The sequence below is a fragment of the Durio zibethinus genome, chromosome 23, assembly GCF_047325235.1.
Source record: "Durio zibethinus cultivar Kanyao isolate XHJ-2024 chromosome 23, ASM4732523v1, whole genome shotgun sequence".
Classification (NCBI taxonomy): domain Eukaryota; kingdom Viridiplantae; phylum Streptophyta; class Magnoliopsida; order Malvales; family Malvaceae; genus Durio; species Durio zibethinus.
In genome coordinates this window covers 4,017,571-4,040,938 of record NC_143184.1, presented here as the reverse complement: position 1 = coordinate 4,040,938, position 23,368 = coordinate 4,017,571, and the positions used below count along the sequence as shown (strand labels likewise).

The 23,368-nt window shown below is 31.8% G+C and overlaps 3 protein-coding genes and 2 pseudogenes across 3 annotated transcripts; 1 reads left to right on the top strand and 4 right to left on the bottom strand.

The window, feature by feature from the left end:
- Positions 1-4,059: 4,059 nt before the first annotated feature.
- On the bottom strand, positions 4,060-5,200 carry LOC149512114 (uncharacterized). The gene has a single exon (XM_089752170.1). It carries the CDS (start codon positions 5,077-5,079, stop codon positions 4,129-4,131), a length of 951 nt encoding a protein of 316 aa, XP_089608296.1. The 5' UTR covers positions 5,080-5,200; the 3' UTR covers positions 4,060-4,128.
- A 7,905-nt stretch (positions 5,201-13,105) lies between these two features.
- Positions 13,106-14,881, bottom strand: LOC111314105 (protein SEED AND ROOT HAIR PROTECTIVE PROTEIN pseudogene; annotated as a pseudogene).
- Positions 14,882-16,551: 1,670 nt separating this feature from the next.
- On the bottom strand, positions 16,552-16,905 carry LOC149512113 (protein SEED AND ROOT HAIR PROTECTIVE PROTEIN pseudogene; annotated as a pseudogene).
- LOC111314103 (uncharacterized) lies at positions 16,819-17,795 on the bottom strand. Its single transcript, XM_089752700.1, has one exon. The coding sequence runs from the start codon at positions 17,349-17,351 to the stop codon at positions 16,938-16,940; it is 414 nt and encodes a 137-aa protein (XP_089608826.1). The 5' UTR covers positions 17,352-17,795; the 3' UTR covers positions 16,819-16,937.
- A 3,360-nt stretch (positions 17,796-21,155) lies between these two features.
- On the top strand, positions 21,156-22,569 carry LOC111314102 (ethylene-responsive transcription factor ERF071-like). The gene is made up of 2 exons (XM_022915135.2): positions 21,156-21,478; positions 21,582-22,569. Exons 1-2 carry the CDS (start codon positions 21,289-21,291, stop codon positions 22,334-22,336), a joined length of 945 nt encoding a protein of 314 aa, XP_022770870.2. The 5' UTR covers positions 21,156-21,288; the 3' UTR covers positions 22,337-22,569.
- Positions 22,570-23,368: the final 799 nt, after the last annotated feature.

Sequence of the window (23,368 nt, the reverse complement as noted above, 5' to 3'; positions counted from 1 at the left end):
TAATTAATTTTTCTTAAAAAATTTTATATAAATTGTCTAGAAGGAGTGGCGGACAAAGAAAATGGTTTTAGAAGCACCCCCAAAAAAATCGTTTCTTTTTTGTATTTTTTGAAAGCGACGGTTTCCCGATAAATCAGCCATCTTCGGAATTGGGAAGGAGAACAGCAGAGTAATGCGCCTACTGTAAAGCTCAATAGACTTGCGACACGTCGAAAAGAAGGGTAAAAATGGGAAGTCGAACTTACCACATCATCAGGTAGGACAAAAAAAAAAAGCCAATTCAGCCTTCAAATTAATTCTCACTCATTTTTAAGAAGTTTGAAATCTAAAATTCTATTTTACCTCTTGAACTTCCTCGTACATATATAAAAGAAAAAAAAAACACATGTAATGTGTAAATTATTAATTTGACAATCACTAGAAGTGTATATTAGCCAAAATTAACACTAATATTACTTAAAATATTTTTAAATTTAATATTAATATAATGTTATTAGTTCTGTCTTTATGATCATTAAGTATAATATTAATATTAGTGTGCCCAAACAAATATACATATTAACACAACGAATACATGATTAATACCTTTAACTTGTTAGTTGATGCTATCATATGTGACATAGGCGAAAGAAATCAGCTGGCCAGACCGTAATGGTTTTATAGACCATGGATGATGATAGCCTCTATACTTTTCCTTTATTACAAAAAGTACAAATGCTTTGAGAAAAAGTACACAAGTGTGTCATGGACATTTCAAAAACAATTAAACGCGTAATTCCCGCCAAAACGTTTAAATAAGAATTCGTTTATTTATAAGTACGGTTTAAGATTAATTAAAATATTATTTAATATAAAATTTATTAAATTTAAAATATATTAATTGCATAATATTTTTAAATATTAGTTTAATCAATTTATGAATTAATTTGGAATTTTGTTTAAAATTTTAGATTTTTCCTTTTATAGATTAAAATATTTAATTTAATAATAAATGAATTTATTTTTAATAATTAAATTTAACAAGTACAAATAATTTAAAATCTTATAAATAATAAATTCATCGAAACTTTATTTAAAAAGGAATATACTAAAATAAATTACATTTATTAATGAATATTTAATCAGATACAATGAAAGTTTATTTTGACAAGTATCATGTACTTTTCTTAAAAAATGACGTCAGATAAAAAATGTATGATAAATCAACTTGACTATTTTATTTTTATCCGACCATGATAAGATCTGGCAGCGGATAGGTCCCACCATAAAAAAACCACCAATGGCCAACGGATTTCTAAAGCCCATTATATCTTTGCAAAACCATGACAAGAATTTTGATTGATTCACGCACCCAAAATGTTAGACCTTTAAAAAAGTGGTCCTACGGTTTTAACCTTTATTATTTGAATAATTGCTAGACGACGCTTATCCAAACGGGTCTCCATTAGATTAGATTATCTTAACATTCACTATTCAGTCCGAGTGATAGAGTCAAATTAATGCTTTTTTTTTAATAAATATTCAGAGTCTAATTATATTTCTGATAGAGAGCTGAATGTTAAACTAAGAAAACAATAACTATTTTCCAGAGGTTTCAACTAGTTCTTCACCATTCTCTAGTTAATCGGTAAGGTAATTCCTGTTAAGCAAAAGTTCTAGATGAATTATGAGCAGACACGACCGAGGTTAAGCTCAGATTAGATAGGAACGAGCTGGCTTTAGCAAAAAGCCACCCGATTAGACAAAAATGAAGAAACAGAGAGATACTTTGCCCATGTCACTTAGACAGTTTTCACCAATCGTTGGCCCGGGTTTTCTTTGGACAACTGCAGAGTTCGGACATTCCCTTGTGAAGTGAAATCATGGATAGGAGTCAGGCAGCCAGGCTGCACGAAGGAGTGTCCATATTCTATACTTCATGGTGGAATTTTTTCAGATTAAGGATCTAATTAACAATTCAGTACCGATAGATTGAGATAATGTAAGATATTCTTGTTAATCTTGTGTGAAATGACCACAAAATTGTCTTGGTGTTTTTTCGTTTCTTTCTTCTTACATTTCCCATTTTTAAATCTTTTACCCGTGTGGAGTATCTCAATATTGGGCAATGGTGTCGACACGGCTTGGCTGCTCGCGAATTTTTGTGTGGAGAGCAACGTATCCTGGGACGCTGGGACTGGTAATGTTCCTACCTCCCAAAATTTCACTTCCCAACCCCTAATCCTAACCAATAGTCTTTTCCAAGATTTTTTTTTGGTGTCGACACGGCGTTGGCTGCTCGCGAATTTTTGTGTGCAGAGCAACGTATCCTGGGACGCTGGGACTGGTAATGTTCCTACCCTCCAAAATGTCACTTCGCAACCCCTAATCCTAAACAATAGTCTTTTCCAAGAATTTTTTTTTTATCTTTCATTGACGAATTTATAAATAGAAATAAAGCTTATGGATAATCACATTAATAAAACAAGAGTAGGCCGATTAATCACTCCATTTATTTTTTCAAATTAGGATGAATCCTAGAAAATCATAAGGAAAATGCTCTATCGTGATTTTGCTTTAAAATTGATGATAGCAGCTAGAGTCCAAAGTTAATACGAATTGCTGCCAAGATTTCATTGTTAATAAGTATTATAAGCATATAAATATATATTTTTTATTTTAATTTGGATAAGATTGGGCGAGGAGCCCAAGGACGCGTAAAAGAATAGTCGCTCGTCAAGGCGGGCCCCTATCTGTCATGCCCAAGTTGTAGTCCATCACGGAAACTAAATATCTAAAACAAATTCCTGCTGTTCAGAGTTAAGAAAATAAATGATTTCTGCTACAATGGCCTTAATCAGTAGATTTGACAGTCACATGAGTTTTGATAAATGTTATTTGTCGTGATTCGTGAAAGTGTCAGATTTAATACTCAAATATTAAATTTCTTTTACGATTATTATAGTTTAAGGTAAAAATTAATTCGTTTTGAAAATAGTAACGGCAATCAATTTTGTGGATTGGACTACGGTTTCGGAGATAATTTGTCCACCTTCATTAGCCCTTTGTTACGTACGGAGCTGGCGCATCAGGCGCGCAGATTCGAGTAGCAGAGGTTAAAATTCGAGCACCAGGGACATTGGTAGAGGTTTCTGCGCTAAGCTTTGGAGAAAAATTTAGACTGTCCGCAGAATTACGGTCAGGCCCGCAAGATGCCCACGTCGCATTTGAGAGGGTCCAAAGGAGAAAGAGCGATTCAAAATCTTCTAGAAGCAGTCAGAATCAATAAGAGCTTTAAGTAAAATTTGATTGATTTTGAAAATCAAGATGAATCTTTTGTAACAATGTATAATCTTTTTATTTTTAAGAGATATTGTAATCTTTTAATTTTAAAAGCTAATTATAAATAGAATTGAAAGTCTCAACTATAAATAAAGAATCATTTTATTCTTTTTTATATATCATCATACATTTTACTTAAAGTAATATTAATACATATTTTAATAATTCTCTTATTCTTGTAAATTTGCTCATTTTGTTCTTTCAATTATTTTAAGATCCGCATGTTTGTATTTTAAGTTAATTTAAATTAAAAGAAATTAATTTTAAACTTACAATCATACGAATTTTGAATCTTAAGTTAAAATCTTTGATATTTAAATCCAATCTAGAGAAAATAAAATTCAATATCGACTCAAAAGTACCTAAAAAATTTGTCTTCAATAGAGGCTAACTTGACCAAGCAATCAAAGCATCACTAATGAGCCAGGGTAACTCTTCAATTATGGGATGGTCATTTTGGCTGCCTGCTAAAACTAATTTAACAATATTTATTATTCTGTAAGCAAGGCTGTTACTATGATACAGTACAGTCGACTGCCATGATTCCATCGTATTCAATGTTTTATGGAATTAACGAAAGTGCCGATTATTAATAGAGTCAACTCAAAATTTTAAATTTTTTTCTATTTTGATAATTAACTGAAAATATTAAAATAATAAAGAAAGAAAAACAAATTTTGGAACCAGTGAGATAGTGTATAGTAATTTATAGGAAAAAATTTCTTGTGAACTCAACTTCGTCAAGGGCATGGCGTATTTATTAAAGTTCACGAATAATTCAGTTGAATGAAATGTACGAGACTAGGTTTATTTTTTTTCACCTGTCAGTGCTGATTCATATTTCATGGGAAAAACAAAAGAAATACTGTTAGAGATATAATTAGGTTGTAGTAAGCAATTGGCAAGCAGAAGTAGCAGTAGTAAGACCAAACCTAACGAAACCCAATTCTGCCACTTTGCTGAATGTTCTTTTTGATCATTCATCACCACAAGCTCCTGAGTTTCTTTCTTGTTCTTGCCATCATTGCTGCCACTTTCGTCAAACTCGTTAGCCAAGTAATCTTCTAGCTTTGCTGTTGCGTCTTTCTCCTCGAATTTCTTTGCAGATGTTCGATGGCTAATATTGATCTCTTTGGATTCAGGAGACAGGACCCCTATCATCTCTGATGGCCAAATTGCTTCCATATTAGATTCTGTGGAAGAGCTCCATGTTCTTTCCGAGATCTCTTCCTCCATCTCTGTAACATTTTCACCATTCTCATCCTCTTCTGTTGAAAATGATGATAGCAGCGGAGAGCCTTCTTCTTCTTTTGAAATTGATGATTCCAGTGGTGAATTTTCTTCTTCATCATCTTCTTCTGTGGAATATGATTGTGGTATTGGTGAATATTCTTCTTCTTCTTCTGTTGAAAATGGTGATTGCATGAGTGAATAGTCTTCTTCATCTTCTTCCCCAGTTGAAAATGATGATTTCTCTTCTGTTGACGACACTGATGATAACGATGATTGCAGCGTTGACATTTCTTCAGCCGGCTGCTCTGCATCTGCCTCGACTGCCTCATCCTTTATATCTATTTCAATGTTTTCCATCACTAAAGAGTCATTGCTCTCATTCTCGACCACATTCATTGGCTTATGGTCACTTACGGGTCGTGAAATCCCTTCAATATCACCAGTCATTGTAATGCTTTCTTGCTCTGTATCATAGATGAGAATATCTTGGCGACCACTCACAGAATCCTTTCTTTCGTACTGCATCGTATTCTCATCCTGAATAAAACACGTAAAGATATAAAGAACCTAACAAGTTACAATGTTTCAGAGATGATCGTGCATTGGGTCAGATTACGTAGGAATTAAAAAAAAAAAAAAAACATATCATGGCTTAATACAGAAAAAAAATTCCAAACGCAGCAAAAGGTGTATGCATTTTCAATTTTTACCGAAGAGATCATACTTTGAGGCGAGACCGATTCGCAAGTTTCAAATTGGGTGATACCAATCATGGATGTTCCACGGTTTGTGCAACTACAAATAAATGACCCTCCAAATTAGATTATATACAAAATGAAACAGGCAAACAGCAGTCTAATGAGATCGCACATGCAACTGTTTATAATTTATATCATCATAAAATCAAGAGTTTTTGAATGTAGAACTTGGTGGAACCGTAGATCTGGGCCTCTAATTTTCCGACAAGCATACCTTTGATTCCATTAAATTCCAATTCTAAGGTCAAATTCTAATATTCTATGATATCAAATACAAACCATGAATTTTGATGTAGAGTTGAAGAGGAATCATGAAGCATAAAACGTAGCCCTTCAACTCCATCTTTCCTGCAAGAGCCAGTAGTTGCCAAATTCGTTGTATCCTTAATGCTATTTTTCCTATTACTCTTCTTGATCGTAAAAGCAGCTACCAGGCTTGCAATAGCCAAAGCTCCACCCAACATAATAACCCCTTCTATACCCCCACCCTTGCAGATTTCTTAAGTAGACCTCATGGATCAAGGAAAACATCCAATCCATGATACTGGTGGATGGAGAACTGTCAAGAAGAAATCAGGTAAAAAATCCTCTTCTTCTTCTTCCTAAGATAATTTTGAAATTCTTGCTACTAACCCAGTAGTCAAGGATGAACCACCTTCATCCGATGAAACCACATCTGATGAAGAAGATAGTTCTGATGATCAAACAGATCCAGAACAACCAGAAATTCCAACCCCTCAACTAGAGGCGCGTGGGAAGAGAAAAGCCGAAGCAATATCTAACCCAGATATTGATGATCTAAGGCAATTTCCAGATTTAATAGATCCTGATATAATGGATCAACATCTTCCTCATCTTAAAGAAAAATACGCTCACCTAAACAAGGATGAGATCAAAGATGAGATTAAACAAACTTTTGATTCTGGCCAAACAAGTCAGGTTCAGACAGAAATCCCTATAATCGATTCGTTAAACAAACGAACAGTTTCTCAAGGAGGTACATATTTACACTTAACCAAAGTCCATCTTCAAAACTATGAAAAAACCATAGATGATTGGGCACAATCTATGTCTATTGTAGTCACAAATTACAAAGATACATGGGGACGAAAACGATTCCTCAACTACTTTTGTGGCACATGGCAAGGTGATGTCCTGCAATTTCTAAAAAAATGGGAGAAGACAACCCTCGGAGAACAGCAAAAATCCTCTTTGTTAGCTGTCGTTAATATCCCTCAACTTTTGAAAGATTTAACCCAAATCTTAAAAAATGAGTTTTACGGTAGTATAGAATCCCTAGATCCTACTCAAGAAGCTCAATTTATTTTATCAAAATTAAAATTATGTGATATTAAGTTCTTAGATGATTTTTCTAAAAAATATCTTTCTAAATATCAAAAAATGGATGAAAAACATTCAAAATTTTGGTTACAACAATATTTTCTTAAACTTTCCTCATCATGGGATGAATTATGTTCTCAAAATTACCCTGTTTACCTTGAGTTAAAACTCAAAACTGTTCATGCTGCAAATCCCAGTATAGAACTGTATGATACTCTTAGATGTAGAATACACTACGTTCAAAATCAGGTAACAGAATACTGTTTGAAGCAAAAGGCTGCAAAACAGGTAAAATCCAAACTTTCGTATAAACAATGTACAAAGATTTTGGAAAATGAATTTGAATTTGGTTGTAATAAACAATCTTTTTCAAAGAAATCTCGTTTTAAGAAAAAACGAAAATATTTATGAAAAAAATGGAAACTTACAACTTTTAAACCTAAAAAAGGTAAATTTGTTGTTAAAAAGAAGAAAAAATCTTCTAAAACAACTTATAAATGTTTTCTTTGTGATCAAGAAGGTCAATATGCCAATGCTTGTCCTAACAAAGGAAAAAGTGCGAAGAAAAAGATCAAAAAATTTGATGAAAGTTTTCTTCAAATTTGTTTTGCTGAAGAATTATCCGATGAAGAAATTTATTATGAAGTTTTTTCTGAAACTGATTATAGTTCTTCTGACGATAAATCTCATTTTATTTTTAAGCTGAATACTGAATCTAACAAAAATAATGTTTCAGTTTCCTCTTCTACAGGTACAACCACTACCAACGAAAAAGGTATGGTAAAACTCAAAAATATTATGAGAAAAACTCATTTTATTTCTGATGATAAAATCAAAGAATTACAACTTATCAAACCAGATGAGATTTACAAGACAAGTTGGTTTAAAAAGTTCCAACCTTGGTCTAAACGCCATATAGAAAAGCTATCTGGTGATACTGTCGCTACTGACACTAAACAAGGCTCAGTAGAAATTTCTCTTTTTATTAAAAAGAAAATAAACAATTTTCTTTCCAAATATCCAAAGGTCAAATACATCCATATAGGAATGATTTTGATCACCATTAAACCACTATTTTTATCCACAAAAGATATTCTCATAATAGTTGTTTTAATGGGCCATCGTTTTCAAAACCCTGCAAATGCTGTAATCAGAGGAATTCAATCCAATTTAGCAGCAGAAGTAGTTTTATTTAAAGTAAAACCAAACTATTTTATTTCTATTTTTTATGAAAACATTGAAAAATGTTTATGTCTTCGAATCAAAATACTCAATTCTAATTTCGAATCGACATCGCATGATCTTTCAATCAACTGGTCAGCGGTTTATGAATTTACAAATACTACTAATGCCTCTATCAAACCGATAGATTCTAATATCATTAAAATTTTTGAACCAAACTCTTTTGATTCAGAAATTAAACCTAGATTAGTAAATCTTACAGACTTATCAATCCCAAAAGGATGGTGTCTCGAAGATCTTACTAGTACTTCTGAAAAACAGAAAGTTTCAAGTTTAAAATTTTTCTCATCAGGAAAAAATCTTTACTTTAAAAATTCGAATCCAAACCTGATTTTACCCCCAGTAAATGTTTTTAAACATCAAACAGATGATGATATTGAGAGTATAACTAGTAATCAATCTTCTTGTACTCCATATCGAAGTTCTTTTTCAGGATTTCAAGGTACCAACACTACAGAAACCCTTAGACAAGCAAATAGTATGCACTAATCAGGTACTACTATTGCTCAAATTCTTATTTTTGTCAGAGATAGTCCATCTCAATAAGGTACAGTTGATAATCAAACCCATTATAATTCTATTAATTCTGTGATTAACTCACACACTTCTTCTTCTAGAAAACCTAGAAATGAAGATATTAAAATGTTTCATTCTATAAGTAATTTTTGAATTTCTCATGAGATAATATCATTTGCTAACAAGGTAAGATATTATACTTATGTTGAAGGTTATTTTTATTTTCAAAACTATAAACCCTATAGTTTGAATATTTTGATTGACACAGGAGCAACAATCTCTAGCTGTCGACCTAATGCTTTGCCATCAACCAAATGACAACCTATGAAGCATCCTATAATAATAGTAGGTATAGATGGTAAAGAAACCATTGTTAACCTAAAAGCAAAGAATATACCTATTGCCTTAAATGATATAAAGTTTATTATACCTAAAATATTATGTTTTCTCAATATGCATGGAGACATGTTATTAGGAAATAATTTTATACATAAATATTTACCCTTTTCAGTTTTCTCTGATTATCTTGTTTTTACTATTGATAAAAAATCAATATATGTTCCATTATTATCCAAGCACAATTATGTTTGTGATAATGGTTTTCATCCAGAAATAACACATATTTCTGAACTTAAAGCTATTAATGAAAAACATTGGCTTTATAGAATTTTATAGGAAAACTTCAGTGAAGACCCATTGAAGCTTTGGAAGTGCAGTCCAAGATACTGTGAGCTTACTCTTCAATCCCCAAAAGAGATCGTCCGAGTAAAACTAATGATCTATACCAAACAGGATATAGATGAATTTGAAGTTCAAATTTCAAAATTGCTTGACAAAGGTCTGATAGAACCAACTACCAGTCCACACTCCAGTCCAACATTCATGGTAAGAAACCATTCTGAGATTAAACGAGGTAAACCTTATATGGTTATTAATTACAAGAAATTAAACCAAAATCTTATTTTTGATGGCTATTTTATCCCTCGTAAAGATGTTTTAATTAATTTAGCAAAAAATGCTAAATATTTTTCTAAATTTGATTGTAAGTCAAATTTTTGGCAAATCATGCTAAATGAAACCTCTAAACCCCTTACTACTTTTAGTACACCAGTAGGCCATTACCAATGGACTGTTATGCCTTTCGATCTATGCAACGCACCTCAAATCTTTCAGCGTTGGATGGATAGTATTTTCAGCAAACATAAACAATTTTGCTGTGTATATATTGATGATATTTTGATATTTTCTAACACTCTTGATGAGCACAGGAAACACTTGAATATTATTGCTCAAGAATTTATTTTACACGGTATTATTTTAAGTCCCAAAAAGGTTGAACTTGAAAAAACTGAAGTTGAATTTCTTGGTCTTAATCTTTCTGCAAACGGACTAACCCTGCAAGATCACATTGTCTCCAAGATCAGAGACTTTCCAAAAGAACTGAAAAATGTTAAACAGCTACAACAACTGTTAGGTATACTTAATTATGGCAGACAATTTTTCAAAAACTTTTTCAAAAAGGAAAGCTATCTTTTGCGTAAATTACGTAAAGATAATGATTTTGTCTGGACACCTAAAGATTCTGATACTATCAAACAGATCAAATCAGAATTAACCACTATACCTAAGGTCTGTTTACCTAACAAGATGACCTGTTAATTTTAGAGACAGATGCCAGTGATGAACATTGAGAATGTGTCTTAAAAGCCAAAAATCTTCATAAAAAAGGTGAATTAATTTATGGATATGATTCTGGTAAGTTCAAACCGAACGAAATAAATTATATTATTTTTGAAAAAGAATTATTAGCTATAAAAAATGGTGTACAGCGATTTCACATCTATTTAGCCCCGGAGTTTTTTGTTATCCGAACAGATAACTAAGTAGTAAAAAACTTTCTCCAAAATAGAAAGCTTTTTGATAATCCCAGGCGAATTAGGTGGTACAATTTTTTTTGTTTTTATCATTTTCAGGTAGAGTTCATCAACGGAGACAAAAATCTCCTTGCAGATTTCTTAAGTAGATCTCATGGATCGAGGAAAACACCCAATCCATGATACTGGTGGATGGAGAACTGTCAAGAAGAAATCAGGTAAAAAATCCCATTCTTCTTCTTCTTCTTCCTCTTCTACTCTTTCTTTTTCAAAACCCCAGATCTCTACAAATCCTAATCAAGGATTTAACTTTTACAATAATCCTAACCAAGGATTATATCTCTACCAACAACCTTTTTATCGACCCCCTTTCATGAGAATTCAACCAGAATACTCACAGTTTGCTCAAGATCCAAACGACTGGACTCCTATGAGTTATTCTCAAATTGTTTCTTCCACAGAATAACTGTTGGCAAGAACAAACTTTACATTCTCTAACACAGAGATGAAAGATTTTTACAATCTTGGACTTGAACCACAAGTCTACAGTTTGATAAACAAAGTTTGAAAATCCCATCTCTCAGAAAACAAAACTAGCTTTCGAAAATGGATGACCAATTTAGCTGAATTCTTAGTCAAACAGGCTAAAAAATTTTAGAATTTTAAAGAAATAGCTTTCCAAAGTCTTCTATCAACAAATCTACTAAAACAGCAAGATATTGATTTCTTTGCTTTGGAAGAAAATTAGTACAGTCTTCAAGAGATAAACAATTTCTTGAATTTATGTGAATATTTTGAGAAAGATAATTTCCTTTCTTCTAAGCTAAACAAGCTTAAAAGAATTCTTCTCTTTGAAAAAACTGCGGTGTTCTTAACCCCAGAACTATTCCAGCAAATTAATTCTTCTATTTTACAGTCAACAGAAAAACTGTTGGTTAAAAAGTTTTTAGATTATTATACTTCTACTTATATGTATGATACATCTTTTGGTGAGTACATACCTAAACTAAAGTTTCGACTTGACCATGAAAGTTTTGATATAAAAAGTATTGAACTTGGTTTAGTTGGACAAATAACTGTACAAAATTATTCTTTTCATCTTTTAAAAGATTTTTCAGCTTTTATAAAGTAATGCTTTTTTGAATGTATCAAATGGTCAAAACACATTTTTACGTTCATTTTACTATATATAGTTTTTTGGGTACCTTTTAACGAGAAAGATTTTACCAACCCTATCAAATATGAGAATTTGATACCGTATCTGGTGGACACTTTCTACAACTCTATGAAATACTTGATCCACCCACAAACCATATCGAATTCTCTGATGATTTAAACAAGATCATCTCTAAATATACCAACACAAACTCCTATCACTTGCAAACAAGAACTGACCTTATGGATAAAGCAAAATTCTTTTTCCATTTAGCCACTAAACAAGACTATCCAAAAATAGCCTATTGGACAGATGGCAGACGCATTTTTGTTAAAATATTTCTTGAACCACATAAAGATCTTGACATCGAAAATGCACCAGAAGCAATTGAGCTTTTGGATAAATTATCTAAAATAGAAGATCTCGATCATCCAACCGATCTACTATACCAGTATCAAGAAGGATGGCAGATGTGGAACAAATCACATTCAGGATCTCCACAATCACCCCAGTCCCTTAACGCACTGGATGAAGAATTTCATAACCTAACCAATGCTATGGAAGGATAAACTGTGCAAACTCTAATCCAGAATAAGCCAGAAACAGATAGCCGATACAAAAGGACAAAACTTCATTCGGCGCCAACGACTAGCAGACAGAAAACACTGTAGCAGTCAACTGTAGCAGTCACTGTAAAAAAAAATAAACGTCACTGTAGCAAAAAAAGACAGAGACCTACTATGGAAGACACTGTAGCAAGTCACTGTAGTGGTACTGTAGATAAAAATTTTACTGTACATTGTAGCGGGCAACTGTACATAAGTACTGTTCATAGATTAAAATTTTTTTATTTAAAACCTCATTATATCTTAGTTCGAAGAGGCCAATTATTCACACCTTCTCTCTCTTACACTTTCTCTCTCTATCTTTCTTTTGTCCTCCAAGCCATATATAGATATATAGATATAGCTTTCGTAATTCTTTATACATAAATCCTTTTCGCACCCCCTGTAAATGGTATCTTGCTTTCTCCCCTGTCGACAAATCCTCTTGTGCTTCTCCATATATAATTTTTTTTTCTAGGAGAGATGGTTTAAAATTTCTTGTCTTGTGTTCTTGTTCTGTCTGATTATAGGCTTTAATCAATAAAGGTAAACTGGCAAAGGGATTCTATTATTGAGAGAGAGAGAGAGAGAGAGAGAGAGAGGCTGATGATAGGATATTGACCTCGGAAGGAGTGAAGTATGAAAATCGGAGCTTGAAGCGGACATTTCTTTGGGCAGACTCCTGACTTGGCAATTCGGCATCTTAATTTTCTAGACATACCCTTTTTTTCACCTCCCAAAATGATACGTAACCAAAGCCAATGATAGAAATCAAATCATAATCTCGAAAAAAAAAAAAAAGAAAAGCAGCCATTGGTACAACAACGCAGTAGAGATCAATTTTTCTCAAGTGATTTTATGTTTGATCAACCGAATCCTAATCCCAGTTGGGGAAAATGGGTTAATTACTACGTTTAAAAGCTCTATCGTACTACCAATAAAAATAAGTCTTAATAAACTGATATAGTTGTAGGATAAAGACGATATATCCCTTTCGATTATAGTTTTGAAATTAACTACTACCAGTACTTAATATATATTTTTTGTCCAATAATTGAACTAAACACAATAAAGGTCTTTCATATTCTTGTCGTGGAGAAGATGGTAATGGCCTAGAGAAGCACCGGAAATCCCTTTGTTGACATCTGTTGGAACATCGCAAGTCTCTGATGGAGAGAGTTCAAGGAAAGCCCTGCATTCTCTAAGCCTCCGGTTCTCTTTTACCTCATAAGGAGATAATGTTGCAATGAAATAGCCCTTGGCATCTGTTGCACAACTCAAGATTGACAGAGATTCTGTTTCGTATCCATACTCGTCCACACCTTCACAAGTTATCCTCACCACAGCACCTACACCCATGAAACAGATACTACTATAAATGCATGCAAAATATTACCAAAATTCTTATTTTAATAGTAAAAATATTATTTTGATGGATCCTTGATGACAAATTTAACTATTTGATTAAGTTTTCAAGCTAAAAGTAACCTACTATTCTTTCTGTTCCTTAATTGTTTGTCCACCATGAATTTGCATAAACTTTGGGAAACTCATACTTCAATATTTTTCATTAAAAAACTTAAAGGTTAAGTTAATTTTATCTTTGCATTTTCTATATACCAATTGGCATTTGATGCCGATTGCTTTCTGCACAAATTTCATTTTGTTCCAAATTTTTAGGTACATGTGTTTTGTTATCTCTCATTCTCTAAACCATAGCTAGTGTCCTACTTATTTTAGGTTTTTTTTTTTTTTGCTTTATTGGATTTATTGTAATGATTTTAATTGACAATAAATAAAAAAATAAGGATATAAATTTGAGAATTTAAGTATATTTATTATTTAATTTTGGTAAAAAATAATAAATTAAAATTTCTAAAAAAAATGATCGAATAAAATGGGATAAAGGAAGTATTATATAAGATAATATTATTATTTTTTATTTTTTTACATCATTTAAATTTAAAATCTAAAATTATCTTCAAAGTTGCAATGACAAAGATTATCAATTGATATTAAGTCTGTTGGCGGCATACTTTCAATAGATTGTAACATGTTTTTACTGTGAGCGGCAATTAAAATGTGTACATATAGTAGCTAATTAATTATAGTTTTACTTGCGTTGTTAAAAGTCATTAATTCTAATTATGTATAGAACTTTAGCTATCCAAAAGAATTGGGGGAAATTAGAATTACCTTCAAGTGGGGTGAGCTTGCTGCCAGATCTGCAATAAACAAGCCCTTGAACACCAATCATTCTGGAGAGAAGCATTTCTTTTTCAAGATTGGTTTTGTGAAGGTTGTGATTGGGCTTATATCCACCGTCGCTAGCCGAAGCAGAAGTCGAAAATGACGAAAGAAGCATAAAGGTTAAACAGAGGAAATTCTCGAGAGCCATTAATTTTCAGGTCCTGATCGAGCCGAGAGAAGGATTATTGAATTGATAAAATACTTGGTGGACAATAGGGAGTATATATATTGCGTTGTGATACATGGGACAATATTGCTATGCATTAAGAATTTGACATAAATATATTAATGGATGTGGTAGGAAAAGACTTGGCCGCACGATGTTGAGATCAACCATGCATGCATGAAAAAGGGCTCAAACTATCCAAATGCGACGTGCAAATCCAGCCAATAATTGGGTATAGAATTGTACTATATATATACTTTTGATTTTTTTTCCTGGTTCATGAATTCTATTCCTCTTAAAGATCAGTTGAATTAATAGAGAAAATGGATGTTTCTCCCAGCTTGTTGACTTTTGAACCATTACAGTAAGCTAAGAAATTATTTTAGAAGGCGCACTCAGCCTTTTTTTTTCTTTTTTTTTTGGCTTTGGTCTACCAACTATGTTATAACCAATAGAGTTCGATATGTAATTACTAATTAGTGTAAAGATCATTGTTCTTGTTATACATATATATATATATATATGTATGCCCAAATTATTGGCTATATATACAATATCTATCGAGGGCGTAAAAGAGCAGAAGCCATCGATTTTTCTAGGAACCAAGGCTGGAGTCGAATTGTTTGTCAATTAAATAATTTAAAGCATTAAAATTAAGGTGAAATCCCTTTTCAAGTGATTAATACTGGAAGAAAGTATTCGTTGATGTGATGACAAAATTAACTGAGTGGTTGCAAAGAGAAACGAAACGGGTCAGAACCATGTTTCAATGATATGGAATTGCAAACAAAGAAATACGCAAGACTATGATTTAGGGCTTAATTACTATTCGGGTCTTTTATTGAGAAAAAATATCCCTATTATATAATGTTATATAAAACAGACAACACCAAAAGGATATTGACTTGGTTGCACGACAGCAAAGGAAATATAGGCAATCTGGTCGCTCAAACTGAACGTGAATGCTTCTCCCAAAGAGTTCATCAAGACTTCAACAACGTGAAATGAAAAATCACAGCCCATAAGGCTTGGAAATTTTTAATATAGCTTGTCATTGTTGGAAAGAATATTTTGTGTCTCTTGAAAATGTTCCAAATTATTAATTTATTATTTAAACAAGTATTTGACATTTTGTAGTTTTTATAGATCTTTTTGAAGTTTGTTAAAATGTAAACAAAGAAAAGAAGTGGTAAGCCCTACGCTTCCTTTTCTTGCTATTCATTCTTCATTATGACGTGGGAAGTCATAGCTCTTGAGAGATGAAAATAAAGGTTGCCATCCTTTTACATATAAAATTTAGTGCAGTCAGCAGTGTTCATATAGGGATTCTGCAGATTCTGAGCAATTTCGATCATTTAATAATTTGGAGAAAAAGAAAAAAACATTACCCCATTATAATTAATGAATTCAATGGCTTTGCTAATCCTGATATGCCTGGTCCCTGTCTGGCTTTGATGACAACTATTCTGTACTTGTACAATTAGATTGAACCTGGAGACCTTTTTATTTATTTCATTCTATGGAAGTTAATTATTTCAGCCATTCGGATGCAAAAACTAGCCAACATAGTTATTTTTTTGGAAGTAAAGCCAAGCTTCCAACCAGTGCAGTCAATTTCAATAATAAATTACTTAACTCAATAGCTAAATTTTTGAGAATTATATTTATTGGATGTATAATTGAGAGCTTAGATGAGATAAATGTTTTGGATAGCAGAAAAACGATGCATAGAATAATCAACCTCGTAATTTGTCACAACTTACAAGTCACAAGTCATAACATTAATGATGCAACAACACATAGAAAAAGGAAAAGAGAAAAGAAAAAAGTCTAGTGTATACTAATCATACTCAAAATGTTATTGATATAGCAAATTTCATTACAAATTTCTGGCCGAGGCTTCATGTACTCCAGCTAGAGAATAAAATCATCATCAAACAATAAAATTCAGTTCCAAATAAAAGAAAAAAAAAGAAAAGGAGAAACAGAAAGGAATTAACTCAAATCGCCATCTCCAAATTCAAAACAGAAGATAAAATTGGGGGATTGGATTGTTTAGTCATAAAGAATAATTCAAATTTAGTAACCCTTAAGAGGCAGGTTTAGCTTCGGAGGTGTAGAAGAACGGCCCAACGGGGTACAATTTCATCCTCTTCTCGTTTAGAACACGGAAAGAAGAAAGAGGAGCACCATCAATGGCTTTGTTGACATTCGTGGGAACATTACAGGTTTCCAATGGAGAGCTTTGAAGGTAAGCCTTGCACTCTCTAAGCTTCAATTTATCCAAATGAGACACTGTAGTAAAGAAGTAACCTTTTGCATCAGTTGCTCCACTGCAAGTGGAGAGAGTTTTCTCGACCCCAACCTCATCAACAGCTTTACATGTTATCTTTGCTAAAGCACCTGCTCATGCGAAGAAATTTGAGCATAAATATGAACCCATTTAGACTCAATCTTTTTAAACAAAGTCATAAATCATAATATACAAAAGGGATTATTAGGAAAACACTTGTCCAAGTGGACCTTACCTTGAATTGGATAATACGTGGAACCTGATTTACATAAAATAAGCCCCTGAACACCAATGGAGAGACGATTTTCGTTTCCTTCTGGTTTTGTGCCATAGTAAGGCTTTTCTTCACCTTCTGGCCCTGGTTTAACAACGTATGGTTTTCTGCCATACTCAGGCTTTTCTTCTGGCTTTGCCTTGTAGTTGTCTGGTTTAGTGCCATAATAGTGCTTTTCGTCTCCTTCTGGCTTTGCTTGAGGGCTGTCAGCTGGTGTTCCATCAAAACCATATTTAGATGAAGCATCACCATAAGCGGATTTAATGACTAGCAATGACAGGAAAAGTAATGAGAATGTCAAGGACAGACGGGAGAGAGCCATGACACTATTTCTATAACTCTGCAATATAATATAGTTATAAGAACAAAGAGAGAAATATAAGTGGATGGATGAAGAACAGGGGTTGCCACCGTTGCCCTTTATAGAGAAATTGATCAAACATACACATATTAATGATTAAGATTAGGAAATAAAATAAAACAATGTAGAAATTTATTTGAATGCACGATCTCAACGTGATTTCTAGACTTGGGTACCACCATCTGATGTACATGAATGCTCCTTTTCGTGCCGCCCCAATAAACATCGTCTGCCGGCGTACGAAGGTTTTCACAGTAAGTTGCATCTCAAAGATTGGGTAACAAATTGAATAGTTTAGATCCTCGTATATATAACTCAACTTTCCCATAGATTTTTAACTCTTTAAAGAACCAATCAGTTTAATCCCTTCAAGATCTTCAGGCACATTCCTTAATTTTATTTTTCCCATTATATTTGTATATCTTTTCTTTTTATCACCGTGGTTGGTTCAATCCAGAGTTGAGACAATCAACACAAATCACGTTGGACGATGTGGGCTTAGTATGACGTCCACCAATGATCCCGTTGGGTTTCCGCTAAATGGGGTGGACTTCTTTTTTAACTTATTATAACCCATCTCAGCCCAAACCATCAAAAGCTGGCCCAAATTTCATCTAATGTCTTACTTTTATTAATTTTTTATTCACCAACGACATTTTTTTCCTAATCCTAAACTACAGTACATTCGCCAGAGCTTAACCAGTTAATTTAACTAGGACACCTTATTTAGATGAGGCGTCCGTCGCATTCGCATCCATTTAAACTCTTCCAAACTGACATTCGGATTAGCGGTCCAAAATTAAGAGCAAACATCACCTGGCTTAGGTGAGTTTGCAGTGACCAGCAGCCAGTCAACCATCGTTGACATGGCCATCGAGTTTAAGACATGATCCTATGTACTTATCGGTTCCCTCTTTCATCAACTTGTTAGTATTCCATTGGCGACAATTGATTATCCATCGTGGGTGAAAATATTATTGTTTACTATTACTTTTAGTTTATTATGCTTTCTATTTTGTTATTGTCAAGATTAACTGTCCTCTTTTATATTTATCTGGTGTATTCACCAATCTTTTCCAAATATGCTAGCTTTGTTAGGACGTCGATGAAAAATATATGTAAGGGGTAAAATATTTTTTATTTTTATTTTTATTTTATATTATTTTTATTTTTATATTCACATTTAACAAATATTTTAAATTTATTTTATTTTTATCCTTGTAATTCATAAAAAATTAAAATCATATATATATTTTATCTTTAAAATATAATACTCATCTTTATTCAAGTAAAAATTTAATTTTTTTATTAAATATTAATAAGATTGATATCCCTACAGTATAAATTTAAGTAAAATTTACTATCAAAATAATTTATTTTGGTTCACTAGTTTTGAATTGTTGTATTTCCCCACGTCTGATTAAGGTTAAGTAAAATATTATTTTAAAAAAATTACATTTAATACACTACTTTTACGAAATCCAATAAGAGACTGCCTTACTTTTAATTTTTTAAATATCATTTTATTCTGTATAATTAAACATGTCTTAATTTTTTTAATCTTTAATATCCCATTTAATTTTTATAATATTAAAGAAATGTATGATAAAAAAAGAAAGAATCAATAGCCCTTCTAAATAAATTTAAAATATAAAAGGGTTAGGAAAGAGGAGTGAAAGAATAAATTTTTATTTCAATGAAAAATAAAAAAAAATTATAATTCTTATCTTTACTAATGAATCACTTGCTTAAATCATTCACTCTATTCTCAATCTGCTTCTAAGACCTCCAAACAATTGCTAGTTTCACTATTCCTTTAAATACCGCTTCAACTTCTGTGGCTTAAAACAATTTATACAACTTTTTTGGCCTATAGAACAATTTACACAATTTGAAGAGCAAAAATAATTTCATCATCTTTTAACGAGACCAACATGTACTAAGATTTATTGCTTTTAATTTTTTTTTTTACGTTATATTTGGATAAATATTAATAAATTTTTTTTAAATACATATAATTCATATTTAGATAATTAAAATTAATAAATTTTTTTTTAACAATTATTGTTTGGATAAAAAATAAAAAATAAAAAAATAATTTATTATAATAAATTTTTTCAATTATAACTTTTTATTGTCTATGATTTTAAAATATTATTGAATTATAATATATTTATTTATATTCAATTATTCATCAAAATCAAATCATCAAAAAATTATAAAAAAAAAATTATATTAGAAAATATATGTAAAACTTATTTAAAAAAATAGATGACTTTAAAAAAATTATAAGATAATTATGATCTGCTTAGATTTTTTTATTAGATATTTAATATTAATAAAAAGATAAATATAATAGTTTTTTTATAACATTTTTTGTAGCCTTTCTTTTTTTGGTTTTTTTCTCAAATTGAGGTATTAAAAATTTTGGATTTAAAAAAAAAAAATTATTTCCACCTTTTTTCTTTTTTTTTAATTAAAATTTTATAAAAAAAATTATTTCTTTCAGTTTATCTTATTTTACTTTCCTTCATTCTCCTTTCTTTTAATCCAAATATACTGATAATTATTAAAAAAAAAAAAGAAAAAGGTACCACAAATATAATAAATGCAATCAGATTTGATGAATTGACTTGATTTTCTGGCAAACTAATTACAAGATTCAGAAGACAAATTCAAAATCCAAGACTCCAATGCTCCATTTCTTTTTATATTTTTCTCATTAGACAAATTCAAAATCCAAGACTCCAATGCTCCATTTCTTTTTATATTTTTCTCATTTATAAAACAATAATATAGTAGTACGCAATTGATATGAGTAACTCAACTCTATTGACTATTTCAATTTCGATAAATTGGTTTAAAAGAATCTAAAAAAAATAATGCTTCACTAATAAATTCTGAAAATAGTAGTAGTATCATTTTTATGAGGAAATAGAATTTAGTAAAACTTTTTTTTCTAAAAAAAATAAAAAATAAAGGAGCCAAAAACAAAATGAACAAAAGGTAGGTAAAACTCAATAATATTTCACCTATAATTTTATTATAATTTTATAATTATTTTTTACCCTACGTGATTGTTCAATTATAACAAAAATTTATATATAATTTTTTTTGGCAAGAAAAATTTAAAGTGGATAAGATGTTCTGTAAATTATACATTCGAGATGATTTAAATAAATAATTATTGAGTATCATTTTTATAAGAAAATAAAATTTAGTAAAACTTTTTTAAAAATAAAAAAATAAAAGTAAAGGAGCTAAAAACAAAATAAATAAAAGACAGGTAAAACTCGAAATATTTCATCTATAAATTTATTATAATTTTATAATTATTTTTTACCGGATGTGATTGTTCAATTATAACAAAAAAACTATATAAAATTTTTTTTGATAAAAAAAAATTTAATGTGGTTTGGATATTTTACAAGTTATGCATTCGAGATAATTTTAATAAACGATTATCGACAGAGTTTGAATCTAATATTTTTTTATCGAGAAAGATAAGTCTTAACCAATTAAACAAATTATTTATTAGTAAAAGTTATATAAAATTTTATCATTTATAAATAGAAATTTCACATTAAAATTTACTTATGTTTGGATATATTATATCTTAGTATAAATAGGCGATATAAATTAGGTGGGTGATACGCAAGCTAAACTCAGGAAGGTTCCAAATCCCCAACTTGCATTCACGGTCCCCGCACCCTCCTCTGTTTTTCCACCCAATACTTATACCCCGCCTTCTTCTTTTCTATCTTCATTCTTCACTTTTATTCCAAAAGATTTAAAACCCTTTCTTTTTTCAATCATCAAAATTTCCTTAAACCCTTCTTTTCTTGACCTCTTCTGATCCTGCTTAAATAGTTCCCTTCCTTAATTTTGCTTTCAAGAAATGTGTGGCGGTTCTATAATCGCTGATTTCATTCCCCGGAACCGTGGCCGCCGTGTCACCGCTTCTGACATCTGGCCCAACTCCTCTTTCGCTAACATCGATGGCTTTAGCTGTGATCCGAGTAAAGCCGACCTTGATGACTCATTTTCCCAATTGAAAAGATCCCAACCCCAACCTTTCCTGCCCCTAGGTACTACTATTTCCTTCCTGCCTTCGCCCGTTTGCATTTCATTTTGTTTTTTAAACTGTCATTTACTTCCGGCTCCTGATTGTTGAACCATGTTTTGAAACAGGTGATGAGCAAGTGGAGAAAAAGGCGAAGAGGCAGAGAAAAAACCTGTACAGAGGTATAAGGCAACGACCCTGGGGCAAATGGGCAGCAGAGATTCGCGACCCGAGAAAAGGAGTTCGTGTTTGGCTTGGCACTTTCAACACTGCTGAGGAAGCAGCCCGCGCTTATGACAGAGAAGCTCGCAAAATCAGGGGCAAGAAAGCCAAAGTTAATTTCCCCAACGAAGATGACGCTTTCTCCACTCAGTTTAATCCCAACAGCCATCTAATAAAAGATAACCATAACTCAACTGATGCCTGGAATCCCAGCCCCAATTCAAATCCTTCTATTTATCAACAGCCCCAAAACAATAATCTCAGTAATTATGGATTTAATTATGACCTGAATGAAATTGGCGGTTATGCAACTGACCCAATTGTTATATCTGGAGAGGAAGATTTAGGGTCTGGTTCAGAGGGGGCCTACTCTGGTGATCAGAATGTGAATTTTCGTTGCGTCCCGGTAAAGGAAGAAGAGAAACGAGAAGAGCCAGTGAATAAGGCTATGGTGGAAGTTCAAGAAGAAGAGAACGAAGTGCAGAAACTGTCCGAGGAGCTGATGGCATACGAGAATTACATGAAATTCTATCAAATTCCTTATCTGGATGGCCAATCACCGACCCAAAATAGCGTAGCTCCGCAAGAGAGTGTTGTCGGTGATCTTTGGAGCTTTGATGATGATGGCATTGCTGTTCCAGTGACATCAACGGCTATGTGATGCCATTGGTTTACTTTTTTCCTTTTTACTTGGTTGATGGTTTGGGTGTTGTAAATAGGGTGAATTGATGATTTCTGGTCATTAATTCTTGCTTTTTTCTTTCTTAATGATGTAGTGTAAGTTTAATTTTGTTCATTAGGATTTAGACTAACTTTTATGTAATTCCCAAATTTGTTTAAAATCATGAAATACAATTGTAATCGAATGCTATTTACTTGCTGGTTTTCACCTCACTGATATTGTTCTAGGCATTTTGCTTGCTCGTATTTAGGCTCAATATTTTCTGCAATATGATGCAAGAAGATCTGAATGATGTTCCAAAGGATAAATTTATAGGTGAAGTCGTACAATAAGTAAATAAAAATTTTAATAAAAAATTTAAATTAATGAATTAATAAAATTTAATATGAAAATTTATAATATATAAAAAATTATTAAAAATTTAGTTAAAAATTTTATCAATATTTTTATTAAAAATATTTATTTAAATTTATTCTAAATTTACAGATTTAATTTATATAATAATAAATCTTTTTTATTTTTAATAAAAAATTTTACCAACTTTATCCGTCAAACTTTATACTTTGTCCTCAAATAAAATTTCTTCTAATCAGTTGAAAATTTTTTTGTTCTTATCTTCTACCATTTCATTTGAACGAATCTGGAGATGGGCTTTTATGTTTGAAATTTGAAAGAAGGGTCAAAATAGAAGATGAGGAAGAATGTTTAGAACTCCAGATAGGAATGGGGTGGGTCCCAAATGCCGAAAGCCAAACTGAGAATGCAACGCGGGTGAGTTGGGAGGGTAGGCAGAGATGGTGGTAAAGGAAATGGGCAGGTAGTGGTCACGTAGTAATTTAATCCAAGCTGCGGCGCTGGTGGTTTTGCGGTTACGGGTTTTAGCGTACAATCTGTGTTTGAAGCATCGTGTCAATGTCCCTACCTGACCAGTTCCATTGTAAGTTGTGACTCACAGTTTGGTTGGCGCTCATAGATTGAGCTTGTTAGAGTATCGTACGTTTTCACCTTGTA

Bases quoted from the DNA above. Each gene is read 5' to 3' on its own strand.
- LOC149512114 (XM_089752170.1), bottom strand. From the start codon at position 5,079: ATGCAGTACGAAAGAAAGGATTCTGTGAGTGGTCGCCAAGATATTCTC.
- LOC111314103 (XM_089752700.1), bottom strand. From the start codon at position 17,351: ATGGCTCTCTCCCGTCTGTCCTTGACATTCTCATTACTTTTCCTGTCA.
- LOC111314102 (XM_022915135.2), top strand. From the start codon at position 21,289: ATGTGTGGCGGTTCTATAATCGCTGATTTCATTCCCCGGAACCGTGGC. The intron at 21,479-21,581 runs GTACTACTATTT...GTTTTGAAACAG, and splicing joins CCAACCTTTCCTGCCCCTAG to GTGATGAGCAAGTGGAGAAA.